Below are 14,165 nucleotides of genomic sequence, written 5' to 3' on the forward strand. Positions count from 1 at the left end.
CTCCGAGACCTATGCGCCGAGATGGGCGGTTTGCCGGGCCAACGACTGTTACTGCATCACCCTCGCTTTTGGCCGCTCACATTCTTTGTTATGCTGGATATATACTGGTGTTGTAGTGCAGTGAAGTACTGATTGACACTGTCCCTCTAATGATCATGTAAGAAGATTTGATTTTTCGATACTAATTGGCTCACCGTGGATAATTCATTTCTTGAGCTAGGCTTGATGGGAAATTGCGAGTCCTGATTGTAGATCCATTGCCTCGAAAAACTAGATATTCGGGGCCAATAGACAGCACTCTTGTATCGTCCAAGAGATTCAAAGCCTTAGAACCTCCTACTGTAGATGAGCCAGCTCCTAGCTATAGACCCTCTGGAAGAGCAGCACCCTACTATAGATCCAACCAAGACAAACTCACCATCCATATGGATTCAAATCATGTCTCAACATCACCACTCATCACCTCCGCCCTCATTGGCACGGCCAACACTCTGAACACCCCCGATAAACCCGACCTATCAGCCAAACCCAAACCATCCTTACACCTGAAACACCTCCCCCAGAGCCCCGGCGGAACGCCATCCGCCCCGATCTTGCGATGCCCTGCATCGTCCTGCAAGGCATAGTGAAACCTACCTAGACATTGGGACGAACGGGTCCGATCTTCTTCAGCTTTGCGTCTTTGGATCCATTCAAATCAAATCGCCATGGCGGGAAGGGTGAGCCGATACGTCCGTGAAGGAAGGTCGAGCACCGGGTGAAGCTTCCCCGGTTACCCTGGCTCAAGGTTCCTGGGTGTTGGGTTTGGGCCCGAAAATGTTCCGATGAGTTCCTTGCAGGGGGAGAGGGTCTAGAACGGGATTGGACTGGTAGTTTGATAGGGTGTTTTTACTCATATTGTGAGGGAGACGCGTTTGCGTGAATTGTTTGTTTGTATGGAGGGGTTTGCGTGAGGGGGGCAACGGAGAGTATCATTCTGTTACTGTTAGCTAGCTGAAGGTAGTTGCTAGAGTGTTGACCAGCCCTTGGTCAAGTTGAGTTGACGGGACTGGACAAATTGAACCAGAGTTGACGACTGTAGATTCGAGTTCATTTGATTGGATTTACCCCTGATCGAAGTGAGACGTCGATCCAGAGTTCTGGTCTGGGATGCGGAGAATTTCGTTCTAGTTCAGACATATATTTACAGACTGTAGCTGAGGGGTGCTATCACTACAGGCATTGCCCTGTATATCATACTCGCATGAGTACCTGGATCACTTACCTAGTTTCCATCATAGCATCCGCAGTTCCTTCATCGTTCTTTTAGCAGTGGGGGGCTAATCTCTTATGTGGGGAAAAGCCGAGCAGTTCGTCCCATCCTTCGATCGTTCCTTAAATGGAGACCCAGTGGAACGACTGGGCCCGATCCCAAGGGTTTTCGTGTTTAGAAAGGGTATTATTTTCTTTAGTTAGGTCTCTGTTGTTTTCTCATTTCGCACATTTCTGAATAACAGTTACTAACAATCAGGCAGCCTAGCCTTAACGTGTGGGATTACTTTTGCCTCGGGATTTCGAGATCCTTGAGGGGCCCTTAGTATCCCCTTAGTATCGAGACTAAGAGAACTAAGGATGTGGGCTACGTAGTTAGTGCCCGATTGCCAGCGCATCAACTTACACTTAGTTTACTCAGTTATACAAGCTGACGGGATTGAACTAACCGAAGTACTGTAGTAATCACTGTTGGATACATCAATTGGTACTCTGGAAATATACCAGGGTTGTATACTTGGTATCTGTATATCACTTGTATACTCTGTCTGGACTATCGCAACTAGCTGTATTGTTCCTCGGCGCCCAACCGTGGCACTGGCAATGGAGTCAGGGATCGGCACTTTTGAATGGCCCAAACCATTGCTCCATTACTCTCGAATCGGTTGGGGGGTAAGATGATTGAACTATTCTTATGTCCTGTACGGAGAGATTAGTTAATGACAATTAGTTAGTCTTCCCAGTCTGGACTGCCAGTTGGATCTGCCTGAGGATTGCGCCCAGACTTTTCCATCCCCTCACTTCCAATCTACCTTAAACAGACTGTACGACTACTTAGGATATCTTCGAGCTATTCACGTCTTCCTTGTCACTCCTTACCTTCTTCACCTATGACGACTCTTCCGTTGCCCGTTCGTCCAGTTTCCGATCGTCTGCTGTGCGACCGAGTTAATTCCGGTGCAGGCAATTATTGAGCTGGTGCTTTTCTCGCCCGACCGATTGCGCAACAGCACCATAGCCAGTTCAGTCGGGTCTTGCGAGTCGTAAGACGGTGCTGTCAAGAATCGATAGCTCTGCCTGATCTCTTGCTCTCTTATCTTCCCCTAGAGTTATTCCTGGGCAAGAGAGGGAATTCTCCGACAGAGAGGGACCAACATTCCTGCTTTCATCACTGCGGGATCTCTCCATAGCTTCCATTCCAATCATCCCACGACCTTACTCGCCCAATTCACCCTCATATTATCCTCATTTCCATCCTATTCACTTGATTTCATCTCCGACTTCCTGTGTGTGCGCTGCAGCGTGGGCGCTGGATGGTCCGCGCGACACGTTTGGTGTGCTGCAGCTCGGCGACCCCAGCCATCTCAATTAATCCAGCCACCACGACCTCGCACCGAAATCACCTTCCCCCCCATTCCCTCTCCATCCAGTCTCCAATTCTTTCCGGAATAGAGAAAAAGAAATCCACCCATCGAACAGTTACTTACCCCCTAATATTTCTGTCTCCTGGTTACTTCGGGGTTGACAGTCGAGAGCCTTTCGGGCCGCTTGTTCACAAACTTGCCCTGGAGTCATCGACAGCACCATTGAGATAGACCTTCAGAGCTTGACAGCTTCCAGCTCCTGAAATCAAGTCGCACCTCACATTGTCGTCGACTCACCCATTCCTTCAACCCACCCCAGAGGTGTCTCACCACACTCGCCGCGCATCTCACGAAGTCTACGACCGTCACGACCCTTCCACGCTTACGACCTTTGCGCAGCAGCACCAACAGCCAGCTGCCCCCCGTCCTTCTTCCTCCCATTCAGTTAATTACCGTCCACCCTCGGCCACAGACTCACATCATCGTTTGCGCCGAGTTCGCCGCTCACCTGACGTTCGCCAATTGCCCCATCGCCGCACCGTCTCCCACGATCTATCGGGTAGACAACCGCCTCAACCCCAGCCAGTACAGCCAATTCCAGTCGCTGCCCAGCCTAGTCTAGAAAGCGACATCGCCGGGCTTCGACCAGCTCACTCTGAAGCACACACTGACGAGAACGGGTCAACCATCGACGACCCGTACGAGCTCCTCAATTCCTCGTACTGGCCGCGGAGAACCACCGGTGTCTCATCCCGAACTGCCTCGGCCATTCTCTTTGCGCTTGAAGAGGCCATCCGCCGCCCGTTCACCTTCACCACTGACTGGGACGAAGCGAATGCTTCTATGTCCGAGATGGTAGGTGTTGCTGGTCCTGCCGCGCCTCCGGGCAACGGCCGTGTTTCAAACGGTGGCTCGAGAATCCCTCAAGCTGCCCCGGCTCCGATCCCTGCTGCATCCTCACAAGCGCCGAGTGGCGTGCGCACCCCGACAGACATCATGAGACAACGTCGAGATCGGGAGGCTCGCCGTAAAGCGGAGCAGGAAGCTCGTGAGAGGGAACAGGAAGAGTTGGAAAGACAACAATTGGAGCTGGAGCAGCTGGAGCAAGCTCAAGCCCAAATGTATGCTGCTGGCGCTGGCGCTGATCCTGCTTCACAGCGTCGTGCGCAGCCTCAACGAGCTCCTAGAGGCCCTCAACCTCAGGTACCTCAGGAAAACGTGGCTGTGACTGCTTCCGGACCTGCTCCTGGCTACCGTCCGACTACCAGTGCCGGTCCGACAGCTCCCAGACAGGACTATCAAGCTCCACCTGCTGCTGCAGGTGGTCATGATATGTCCAGCCAACCCCAACTACCAGCTTCGTCGAGCCAGCAACGTCTGGGACCCGCCGCTCAACATACTCGCTCGCAGAGTGCAGCCGCCGCAACGGGGGCTCAGCCCGGGCCAAGTACTTTCTCCAAGTCTGCCCCAGCTCCTGCAGGCAGCCAACCGGGTGGTACTTCCCAGACACTGCAGCAGCCACGACGATCCGGCTTTCCACATGCTTTTGAACGGTGGGAGACACTCTCTTCTCATTGGGAAGGTCTCACCAGTTACTGGATCCGCAAACTCGAGCAGCACAATGAGGACTTGGAAAAAGATCCCCTCAGCCAGCAACTGGCTCGCCAGATTACGGACTTGTCCGCTGCGGGTGCCAATCTGTTCCATGCTGTAGTCGAACTGCAACGGCTGCGTGCTTCTTCCGAGCGCAAGTTCCAGCGCTGGTTCTTCGACACTCGTGCCGAGCAAGAACGCTCCAAGGAGGTCCAAGCAGATTTGGAACGTCAACTGAAAGCCGAACGACAGGGTCGAGCAGATGCCTTCGCCGCGGCCCAAACGGCCGAGCAAGACAAGACCCGGGCCGAAGATCTCCTCCACGAAATGCGGCGCGAGCTGCAGATATCCAAAGAGGAAGCACGGCGCGCATGGGAAGAACTCGGCCGTCGCGAACAAGAAGAGCGCGACAGAACCAATTCTCTCCGCAATGGCGAGCCCACCCTCGTCGGCGGCGTCCAAGTCGTCCCCATGGTCCAAGGCGTCCCCAGCCGACACACCACCCGCCCACCAACCCGCGAGGGCCCATACCCAGGCGGTCCAACAGCAGCGTCAATGGGAACAGATTACCGAGGCAAACCGACAGACCCCAGCATGAGCCGCACCTACTACGATGAGAACACTCCCATGTCCCCAACAGGCTCAGACCCGTTCATCGAGCCGAAGAAGACTGATCCCCCGGCCTCCAAAGCACCTTACCCTCCCACCAGCCAACTGTACCCGCAGGAGCCTACCACCGCATCTTATCCGGCCCCATCCTCTGAGCCAGATGCACACTCGTACGTCGGTAGCAGCGAGGCCGAGGAAGAATACGCTGGATACGCACGCGACAACGCTCACCCATTCAGCTACCCGGCCGCACCACTCTCCGAGGGCAGCGACGAGTACGACCACCACCCCGCTGACCAGCACCACTACACCACGGATGGTGCGTACACCTCTGCCGGCACTTCAGCGCCCATGCACGCGCCCTACCCACCGACCACAGCCGACTACAGCGGCGCCGGTTGGGGCGTTGGTACGGGATGGGAATCCGTCACGCCCCGGCATCGTCACCCGACGCGTCTGAGCGACGTGCTTGAAGAGGATGAGCCGAGTCGTACGACTCCTAGTCGTGCCAGCCAGGCTAGCCGAAGTGTGCAGTGAGTTGAGCTAAGCTGTGTCTGATGGGTGAAGTAGGAGTCGGTGGGACTTGGTAAATGGGGATACAGTGTTGGTTATCAGTCCTTGCTTTGCTTGCGGAGTCTGCGTCTACGTTGTTTCGAAACCTGCATGTATGCATCAGATCTAGATGGGTCTGGATGTGGATCGGGGTTGACCTTACCTTACGTTGCGTTTGCGTACATAGAAAATGGGGCGGGGCGGCGAGGCTGCTTGTTTTCATTTTCTTTTCATTTTCTATCTCCTTTTGTTCTCTCATTTGCGTTTTTCCTTGGTTCCTCACATATCACGAACGAGCGTCTGTCTTCTCTTGCTTTTCAATTTTAATTCAATATTTCTCGTTTCTTTCTTTTGATAAAGGGCTGAGCGAAATTTGCCCGTTCTTTCGATGTATCCTATTGCGTATTGAACCTTAATTCAACAACTTTTTTTCTTCCATTTGTTTCGTCTTGTGGATTAGTCCTTCTCAAAGGTATGATACCTCTAATTTTCGATCTTGGGGCTTTGCGTAGTTCTCATTCAAAGATTATCTAGAGGTTCTAGTCTAGTCATGGTGCTTGTGGTGACTGCGTTACACCACAACGCTAAAACTGCTACTCTAAATACTATTTCATGCGTCGTTTTTACCATAATATTGGTCATTGATTTCTCACATTGTCTATTCCTCCTCATTCTTTCCGTATACTAGCAGTGCCCCATAGTGTCCATCCAGATGGATAAAAATCCAATATCTGAAGCGGATCGTCCGGCCACTACAAGCCGGGCACCGAGCTGAATCTCAAACCCCCTCTGGACAAAACAATAGGGTCGAGGAAGCGACACTCCCAGAAATTATATACCTCAAGTAACGATAGAATTCCGAACTCGCACTGTATCATAAATACTTGCTGATCTCCATCCTACATCTCACTCTCGATATAGTTCCCATCCGCAGCCAACGTAACATAATAAAGCTCCGTCTCAGCACAAATAACCATCCGCCCCTTCCCAGCAAAGTTGAAATTGGCCGAAGTAGTACCGAGATAAATCTTGCCAATGAGCTTGCCAGAGGGATTCCATACGTGGACGCCATCGCCACATCCGGCGTACACGTTGCCCCAAGAGTCACAGTGAACGCCTGGTCACCACCAAGGATTGATTAGCATGTCATACTCAAACTAGAAGGCTTTTGATTAGCGGGGAAGGCTGGACCTACCATCAGGTGCACCGGCGTTGACAAAGGCGAAAACCTTGCGGTTATCGAGGGTACCGTCTTTTTTCACGTCGAAGCGGTAACTGGTAGATGATGGTTAGCTTGTTCCTTCTGCAGTGTCTATGTTGGACGAGGATTGTCTGCTGTGTATACATACATCGAAGCGGCTTGCGTATAATTCATTCCGTAGAAGCCGTAGTTAATGCCAGTATCAGTGACATATGCGTACTCACCATCGGGCGAAAATGTAAGACCTTTCAACGTATGTCAATACCGTACGACCGGGTAACCACAATTCTTTGCAGAACTTACCATTGGGATGAACAAATCCATCAGCAACGACTGTCACAGCACCAGAATCCGGGTTGAGCCGATAGACTTGGTCCTGCAGACCAGGCGCTGGACGGAAATCCTGGACATATCCATAGATCGTGTCGGTGAAATAGACATCTTTGTTCTTCGGGTGAATGACTACGTCGTTCAAGGAATTGAATTGGCGACCGAAGTAGTTGTTCAGGAGGACTAGATAGTTTTTGTTAACCATCTGCTATTTATCCTTTTCTAGGAGTTGGGCACGCACCGGTCGTGTTGTATGGGCTCTGCGGATTCATGAGCCACAAAGCAGGAGGCGTGTTATTTCCTTGACCTTCACCGGTGAAGATGAATTGTCCCCGATAATTGGTTGCCCCTGTTTATGGTCATCAGTATGGACTAAATCATTGCAATACTTGTTAAGGCTATATGTTGCTCACCATTGGGGTTGATCACCATCGGCGACGAGGGTACCGTGGTGACCTTGACAAGGCCAGCGGCATCGCTCTTATTCGAGACAGAAGCTGCGTCTGCTAGAGAGATCTTCTCAATGATGGCCGACTTGTGGAGTCCCGTGTCTGCATCTTTGGCACCGGCATTCTGGACGAAGAAAACCTCGTCTGTCTCTTTTGACCTGAATGAGGCAGTCAGAAGTTAGCAGTAAAATATTTCCTAAAATTGTGCTTGAATGATCTACCAGACGACTGCCTCATGGAACAGAGGATCCTTCGGTGAGTGCGCAATCCGGGTAAGAGTAGGACTCTTTCCGATGATCTTTAGGAATTCCTCGTCGTACACATGGAAAGGACGCTTGACAAGGCTTTCCGCCGTGTATCCCGGAGGAACGAAAAGCTGCGATTGTTAGAGACAGTCAAGTTTAGGAGGAATGCTAGAATGATGAATTGCTTACACTCTCCGCATTGAATACAGCTGGAGGCTGAGTCGTATTCAGAACATTGAATGATCTTTGGTTAATAACTTGAGCCTGGGCAGGAAGACTGCTCCCCTCGACCCGGGAAGAGAGTGATGGGCCTAACAGGGCCAGTACAGCCACTAGCACAGATACAGCAGTCATTTTGAGCCAAGGATATCTTTTCTTCGCGGAGCTATGGGCATTGACCTCTGGGGACATGGCTTCAATGCTCGAGAAAAGCTTGGTATTTAAGGTATGTCCCTCAGGCGGGGAAGGCGTGGAGGAAGCGTGGGGGGACCAGAGATCTTCACTTTTTCACCCTGCTGATGACGATGTCTGAATTTGTTCAGGTTCCAATGGGGGAGGATGTTGCCTGCCACTTCTCCACTTGCCAAAGGAGGTCGATTGGAGTGAAGTTGCCCAGCGCCTTGGCTGTTTGAATATCCTTCGGAGTTGGTCCGATTACTAACCCCGCAAATTGTTGGAGAACGCGGCAAGAGAGAACCTTACGCTAGATATACTGAACTACTATTGACGGCTTTAGATGATGATCGATTGGTATTTCCGCGGCTTTCAGAATAATGTTGCATTGAATAATTCTCGGACGATAGAAGCTTTGCTCTGCGCCTGGAACATGTCATGCTGAGCATTTTACCTGAAGGCCGATGGATGTACCTTGCTCACCGCCACTGTCATCAGTGTGATTGAATTACGGACCAAGAAATTCAATTCAGGAGAAAATGTTGAGAATGAGATGAAATAACACAATATGAGCTAATCTTTGATGTTCCGCAAGATTCCCAGTATTAATGCCTAATGGCCAGGATTACAGTGGTAGTCCAAAAGTTTTGAGTTTAGAGACCAGCGAAACGAACCAACAGATATGCTTCCGCTTCAAGTTTTCCAGAAGTTCTTTCTAAAGGTCATTTAAATCGTCTTTCTTGTAAGCTTAGGTATCATTCCTTAGTATATCATTCAGCTTGTACCTTATAGGAAATTTTTGATCATTGGTCATAGTTTCAAACTTATGAATCCCCACCGTAGGTAGTATGTCAGACTCGGGCTTTTTTCGGCCCCCATCTTCCGACAGTATCATCACACCCTGTCAGGTAAAAGCCTCACTCAACCGCGCATCGAGACAGTCTCGTGGACCGTATATACACAGGAAAAACTCCTTGTAGCTACTTGGGTACTAAACCATTGCTCGACTGCCTACAAAAATGGCAAGGCGCACCGTCACCCGTCTCCTCTACATCGCTGCCCCCATCGGAGCAGCATCATACGGCATCCACCGCGGCCTATCCCACCTAGAAGAAAAATACCCCAATCTACCTGCCTCAGAAAATGCAAGCAAAGCCCTGCTGACACCCCGAAATCCTATCACCCAGCGCTGCGCATACTCTGACATCTTCGCCGCGCGGGTACCACTCTCAGCCCTCGAGGCGCGAATCCAATCCCCCAACAAACGGGATCAGATCGCTCTCGAAGACGCATGGGCTCGAGCTGTCCTCGGAAGTCGCATTCTCCGCGCGGAAGGATCTCTCGTTGGCCTCTTAACCAAATGGAATTTTAGTCCTGGCGATGTAGGCGAGCATGGCTTTGGACCACGCGAGAACGGCGAGCCACAGGAATTGCTTAACGGGGCACTTTGTACCCAGCGTACACCTGGCGCTGATGCCGATAGTCAAGGGCTATTGATTTCTTGGTATATGGCCGATGAGCCCCGTCTGTTCTTCGAGAAGATTGCGCGTTGGGGCTATCCGTGGCGTTTGATGTCTGGCGGTCGACATGAGATGAGTGTGTCAGCGCCGTACGATGTCCCCGGTCAGGGACGGATTGTGGATGTGAGATTTTCAGGGGCTCATGACTACGAGATTGTTGAAGAAGAGGGCGTGAAGCAGAAGATTATTCCTGGCTGGGTGATGCGGTTGCATGCTGGTTATGCGCGGTTGATTCTTGATTTGGCGGTGCGCGAGGTGGTGGATGAGTATGAAAAGGGGAAGACTTAAGGATTGTTTTGATTATGCTTGGAGCTTATGCCGTGACTAGTAGGAGCACGATTTGTATGTTATGTACCATTTCGATACTGCGATCTATAACCTCATTCCACTCCATAATTACATTTCCACGTTGTTATGTTTACCCTCCTTCACCATTCATCACATACTCCTTCACCTTCGAAAATCCAATACCAACCTAAACACAAGCCGTTCCATGGGCAACAACAGACCAACCCCGGAACCCATTATACGGATAACACACCTCCCAACCATCCGTGATAGAGCCCAACAGTGCACTCTTACCACCCGAGCAATCCGCGGTACTAAACATGCACAGATCATGCCAGTCATCTTCGCTCGGACTCTTATACGACAGGCTCTTCACGTTCGTGGCATTGTAGTCGGCTTCCAGGGCTTGGCAGGTTGTATCATACCGGCCAGAGCGATGGTAGATGCTCACATCGATGTTGGAGTCATTTGGGTTGCAGGTTGGGATGGCGGTGCTGAGGAGGCGAAGGTCCCACTGTAATAGGCAGTCATTAGTTAGATTTTCTTTTCAGAGTAAAGTAAGATAGGTTAATTCTATCTGCGGAAAACATACAGCTCTATACGCGAGGATCTCGCGTGGAACATGTGGTACAGCCGCCACAGCCATTGCATAGACGCCGACCAGCCAGGCACCAAGGAAGCGCATTTTGTGGATGGGTAGAATAGAATATAGGATGAGAAAGAAGTATTAGGACGGGCTGGCTATGTACAAGATAGAAAAAGAAACGAATGGCACGCCCGAAACAACAAGAACCAGAAAACAAAGAAGAAAAAGAGCATGCCAGGGCGAACCACCCTTTTTATAACCCAAAACTTGCAACTGCATATGCATGGAACAGTTCAGCTCAACGCTGACACGCCCAATGCAAAATGAAAAGTGCAAAAATGGGGCCAACTTGAACAACTCGGGGGACCCGCTCGGATCGAGTCCCACCGCGATCGCATCGTCAATCCAACACCAAAGCCCCCCAGGACTTGAGAGACCCCATTCCAGACCAGACCCATCCGTCCAGTCCTGAAGCGAACAGGGACAGGCAATGCGACTATATTCTACATACGAAGAGGGGGTTCTGCATAAACCACCTCTTGGCTCGGCCCAGCCGAAAAGCCCACTGCCCAGTAAAACCCGCCATTGGCCTGTTCAAACTCGGTCCCTGGAAGCCGTATCATGTACCGTACAGAGTACTCCACGTACTGTATGCAAGACCGAGACCCTCCTTTTTGTGGCGATTCTGGCGACGAGTCAGATGGGTCAGGGACAGGGGGTGGATTGGATGTGGTTTACTTTTGGGCTGGGGATTCAGGAACTTGACGAATAGGACTGGGTTGTGGGGGGGTTTCCTGGCGGTGGGGAATGCGTTCTGCAGACACGAGTAAAGTAAAGTGGTGAGAGAGGAGTTGAAACTTGACCTGATTATTAGCTTGGAAGGGGCGTGGTGTGATAGATACATTGATAGGGTAAATATGTAGTTTTGATGTTAGTTGAGTTAGAGGCTGAAGCTGAAGGTGATGATGATGTTCAAGTCGTGAGCCAGCCCTGGAGGTGATGGTTAAGCGAAGGAGGAATTTAGTATTCGACTGATCGGGAGATTGACTACTTCGTCCTTCAGAGAATCATAGAACCACCTCAGTACAGTGTATAATTATCTACAGAACGGCCTCCATTAGGTAGTTTCCGGCCCGCCCCGCATTGAGCCTCGACCAGCAAACTGCACTCGAAATCGACACACTGCTTTCAATAGACTCGAGTCTACAGGGCTGACGGACAAAGCCTTCGGTGGACGCAAGACATCCAGGCCGTAAGCACACTAAACCAGACTTGACTAATATAAACGAGAACCAAAAGAGATACGGCATCACAGAACAATCTAGTTATCTTTATTTCTTTTTAATATCACTCTATTGCTACATCCCGGCCGAGTATACAAGCCTCAAACATCAACACGAGCTGATTATCATCACATGGAATAGACAAAAAGTCCAGCCGAAGCTTTACTCGCGCCCGCTCGAGCCATTCGTCAACCGCCACGCCCGTAGCGGGAGACTCTGCAGCTTCGTGGCAGCAGGCTTGATGAACATGAAGAAAGTGACTGTGCCGATGATCACGCACAGCATGTTGGTGATGTAGTAGCCGTCACGGCCGACCTCGCACACGCCGCCACCGTTAACGCAACGGTTCTTCTCAGGCTCGAGGGCACAGGAGAAGGCCGTGGTGACGAGGGCGTCTTTGAGAGTGTCGGCGGGTGGGGCAACTGAGGGTGGGATGCAAGTGGCCTCGGTGAAGAAATCGACCATCTTGAGGATGAAGAAGCGGGGGAATGTACCGCCCAGGTTGGAGACGCTAGATTGAATTGGTTAGCTCTCATTCAGTAAAGGGTGGCCAGGATGTGGTAAATGAGGAGAATGGGAGCGAAGAAGCGAGGAGATGTCACTCACGTTGCAAGAAGGGTCATATAAGTCCCGCCAATGGCAGGGTCGGCGATACGAGCGTGGAAAGCTGAGATAGCCACAAACATCACCGTGTTCATGAAGGTCGAGACGACATGCTCGACAATAACGGTCAGCAGGTACCAGAATGGTACATCTGCGCCGCTGGGGTAGATCATCACGGTGAACTGAGCCAAGACTGCGGCTGCCAAGCGGCCGACAAAGGCCCAGCCCCAAAGCCGCATCGGAGTATATTCGGTGGACCATTTGCCCGCGTAATAGCCGAGCATGATCTCAAAGGGAAAGTCAATCAACACGACCAAGGCCATGTTATCCTGGCCAAAGCCCTTGTCCAGCAATTTCAAGCTGGTCACGCCGTCATTGGCCTGGAAGCCAATCTTGGCGATCAGGTGAATCAAGATGATAGTTTGAATGTTCTTCAACTTGAGAACACTCCACATGCTCTTGTACACGTCCATGATGCTGTCGCGCTCCTTTGTGCGGTCTTCCTTCTTCAACAGGGCCAAGCACAATGTCACGATGAGATAGGTCCAGCCCCAGAAGGTCAAGTATCCACCGAGGGACATCAAGCCGCCTTCAGCGGGAAGAGCGCGGAACCACCGATTGGCAAAGTCCTTGGAGTTGAACGCCAAGAAGACGGTATATGAGAGGAAATGGCCTGCTGTCAGACCAACCGTCTGGGCAGTTGATGCATAGGAGATATTTGGCGGCGACATGAGGGTAATCGCCCATCCGTCCACAGCAATGTCTTGCGTGGCGCAGAAAAACACCAGCATAAACCACCAATAGGTAAAGTTCCATACACCCTCGCCGCCATTGGCACCCGCCTGCTCCATCATCTCTCCAATGTGTTTACCCAGATAAATCATCGCCAATCCCGCAATGACCTGCACGGGCGTGATCCAACTCTTTCGACGGCCGAACCGCGGGCTCCATACGGCGTCCACAATGGGACTCCAGAATAATTTGAGCGAGTACGGGTATGATGCTAGTGAGAACACACCAATCTGGCCATAGGACAGATAAGGCTTCAGCAGGAAAGGCACCGACCCCGTCGCTAGGCCCATCGGCACGCCTTGCAAAAAGTATAACACGCATAGCAGCAGGAAATTCCGCTTATCATTGCGGGGCAGATTGTGAAAGCTGGTCGTCGTCAGGATGGGGGTTTGAGGTACGAGGGCAGGTTCATTGTCGAGGGAGAATTGGGGGCTTTGGAGGACGCGTGCCGTACGCTCGCCGGAAGACTCGGTCGAGGTGTCGCGCTTGCGCATTTCGATATTGTTGTTCATTTTGCCGTTTCCGTTTCCGTTTCCGTTCGCATAGCCGTTTTGGCTGGTTGCTACTTTCAAGCTCGGTTTGGAGCGGCGTTTGGAGAGGGTGGCGTTTTTGCGTGTCATTGAAGTCTGTCAGCGAGGGGAGCCAGGGTGGCGGAGATGGTGAGGGAAGGGATTGATTTGTGGTGGTGTCGTGTGTTGTCGTTGTAGTAGATGTAGCTGTAGGCCGGGTTGAGAAGAGAGTCCGTCAAGGGTGTATCGTTAGAGACAACTGCCAAGTCACAAAGTCCGTCGAAGAAAGAGAGAAAGTAAGGCGCTGGGAGGAATCAAAGGAGAGTGTCCAGATCAGGATACGAAGATTGATTCGCGGTGGCTTAGATAGCTTGTATTCACCTCGTTGGCAGCTTCCGTGATAGGTGGGGAGGTATAAACGAGTGACCGATGTATGGAGGACCAAGTTGGTAAGAAGGGATGTGGGTGGACAATCCTTCAGGCGCGAGGCATGCTGGTTGGAAGAATCCCAAGATCGGGCCAGATTTGGGGATGCGCGGATCGGATCAGGCGCGGAGAGGCAAGCTGGCCTTTGCGGGTATGTGTGGGGTCAACTTA

At 51.4% G+C, this 14,165-nt stretch overlaps 5 protein-coding genes across 5 annotated transcripts; 2 read left to right on the forward strand and 3 right to left on the reverse strand.

The window, feature by feature from the left end:
* Nucleotides 1–2,564: 2,564 nt before the first annotated feature.
* Nucleotides 2,565–5,354, forward strand: N7473_009316 (uncharacterized protein; the record flags this gene model as incomplete). The annotated part of the gene is made up of 2 exons (XM_057155255.1): nt 2,565–2,567; nt 2,865–5,354. 2 exons carry the CDS (start codon nt 2,565–2,567, stop codon nt 5,352–5,354), a joined length of 2,493 nt encoding a protein of 830 aa, XP_057006385.1.
* Nucleotides 5,355–6,220: 866 nt separating this feature from the next.
* Nucleotides 6,221–8,175, reverse strand: N7473_009317 (SMP-30/gluconolactonase/LRE family protein). Its single transcript, XM_057155256.1, has 8 exons — nt 7,784–8,175; nt 7,571–7,725; nt 7,314–7,507; nt 7,142–7,249; nt 6,874–7,083; nt 6,719–6,815; nt 6,565–6,644; nt 6,221–6,486 (listed from the first exon to the last, which is right to left on the reverse strand). The coding sequence occupies exons 1-8, from the start codon at nt 8,003–8,005 to the stop codon at nt 6,269–6,271; spliced, it is 1,284 nt and encodes a 427-aa protein (XP_057006386.1). The 5' UTR covers nt 8,006–8,175; the 3' UTR covers nt 6,221–6,268.
* An 831-nt stretch (nt 8,176–9,006) lies between these two features.
* Nucleotides 9,007–9,795, forward strand: N7473_009318 (uncharacterized protein; the record flags this gene model as incomplete). The annotated part of the gene is made up of 1 exon (XM_057155257.1): nt 9,007–9,795. One exon carries the CDS (start codon nt 9,007–9,009, stop codon nt 9,793–9,795), a length of 789 nt encoding a protein of 262 aa, XP_057006387.1.
* Nucleotides 9,796–9,810: 15 nt separating this feature from the next.
* N7473_009319 (uncharacterized protein) lies at nt 9,811–10,589 on the reverse strand. Its single transcript, XM_057155258.1, has 2 exons — nt 10,388–10,589; nt 9,811–10,309 (listed from the first exon to the last, which is right to left on the reverse strand). Exons 1-2 carry the CDS (start codon nt 10,478–10,480, stop codon nt 9,983–9,985), a joined length of 420 nt encoding a protein of 139 aa, XP_057006388.1. The 5' UTR covers nt 10,481–10,589; the 3' UTR covers nt 9,811–9,982.
* Nucleotides 10,590–11,728: 1,139 nt separating this feature from the next.
* Nucleotides 11,729–13,679, reverse strand: N7473_009320 (SD08430p; the record flags this gene model as incomplete). The annotated part of the gene is made up of 2 exons (XM_057155259.1): nt 11,729–12,175; nt 12,271–13,679. 2 exons carry the CDS (start codon nt 13,677–13,679, stop codon nt 11,827–11,829), a joined length of 1,758 nt encoding a protein of 585 aa, XP_057006389.1. The 3' UTR covers nt 11,729–11,826.
* Between the last annotated feature and the right edge of the window lie 486 nt (nt 13,680–14,165).

The sequence above is a fragment of the Penicillium subrubescens genome (assembly GCF_028828155.1).
Source record: "Penicillium subrubescens strain IBT 31985 chromosome Unknown utg000006l_segment0_segment0, whole genome shotgun sequence".
NCBI lineage: Eukaryota > Fungi > Ascomycota > Eurotiomycetes > Eurotiales > Aspergillaceae > Penicillium > Penicillium subrubescens.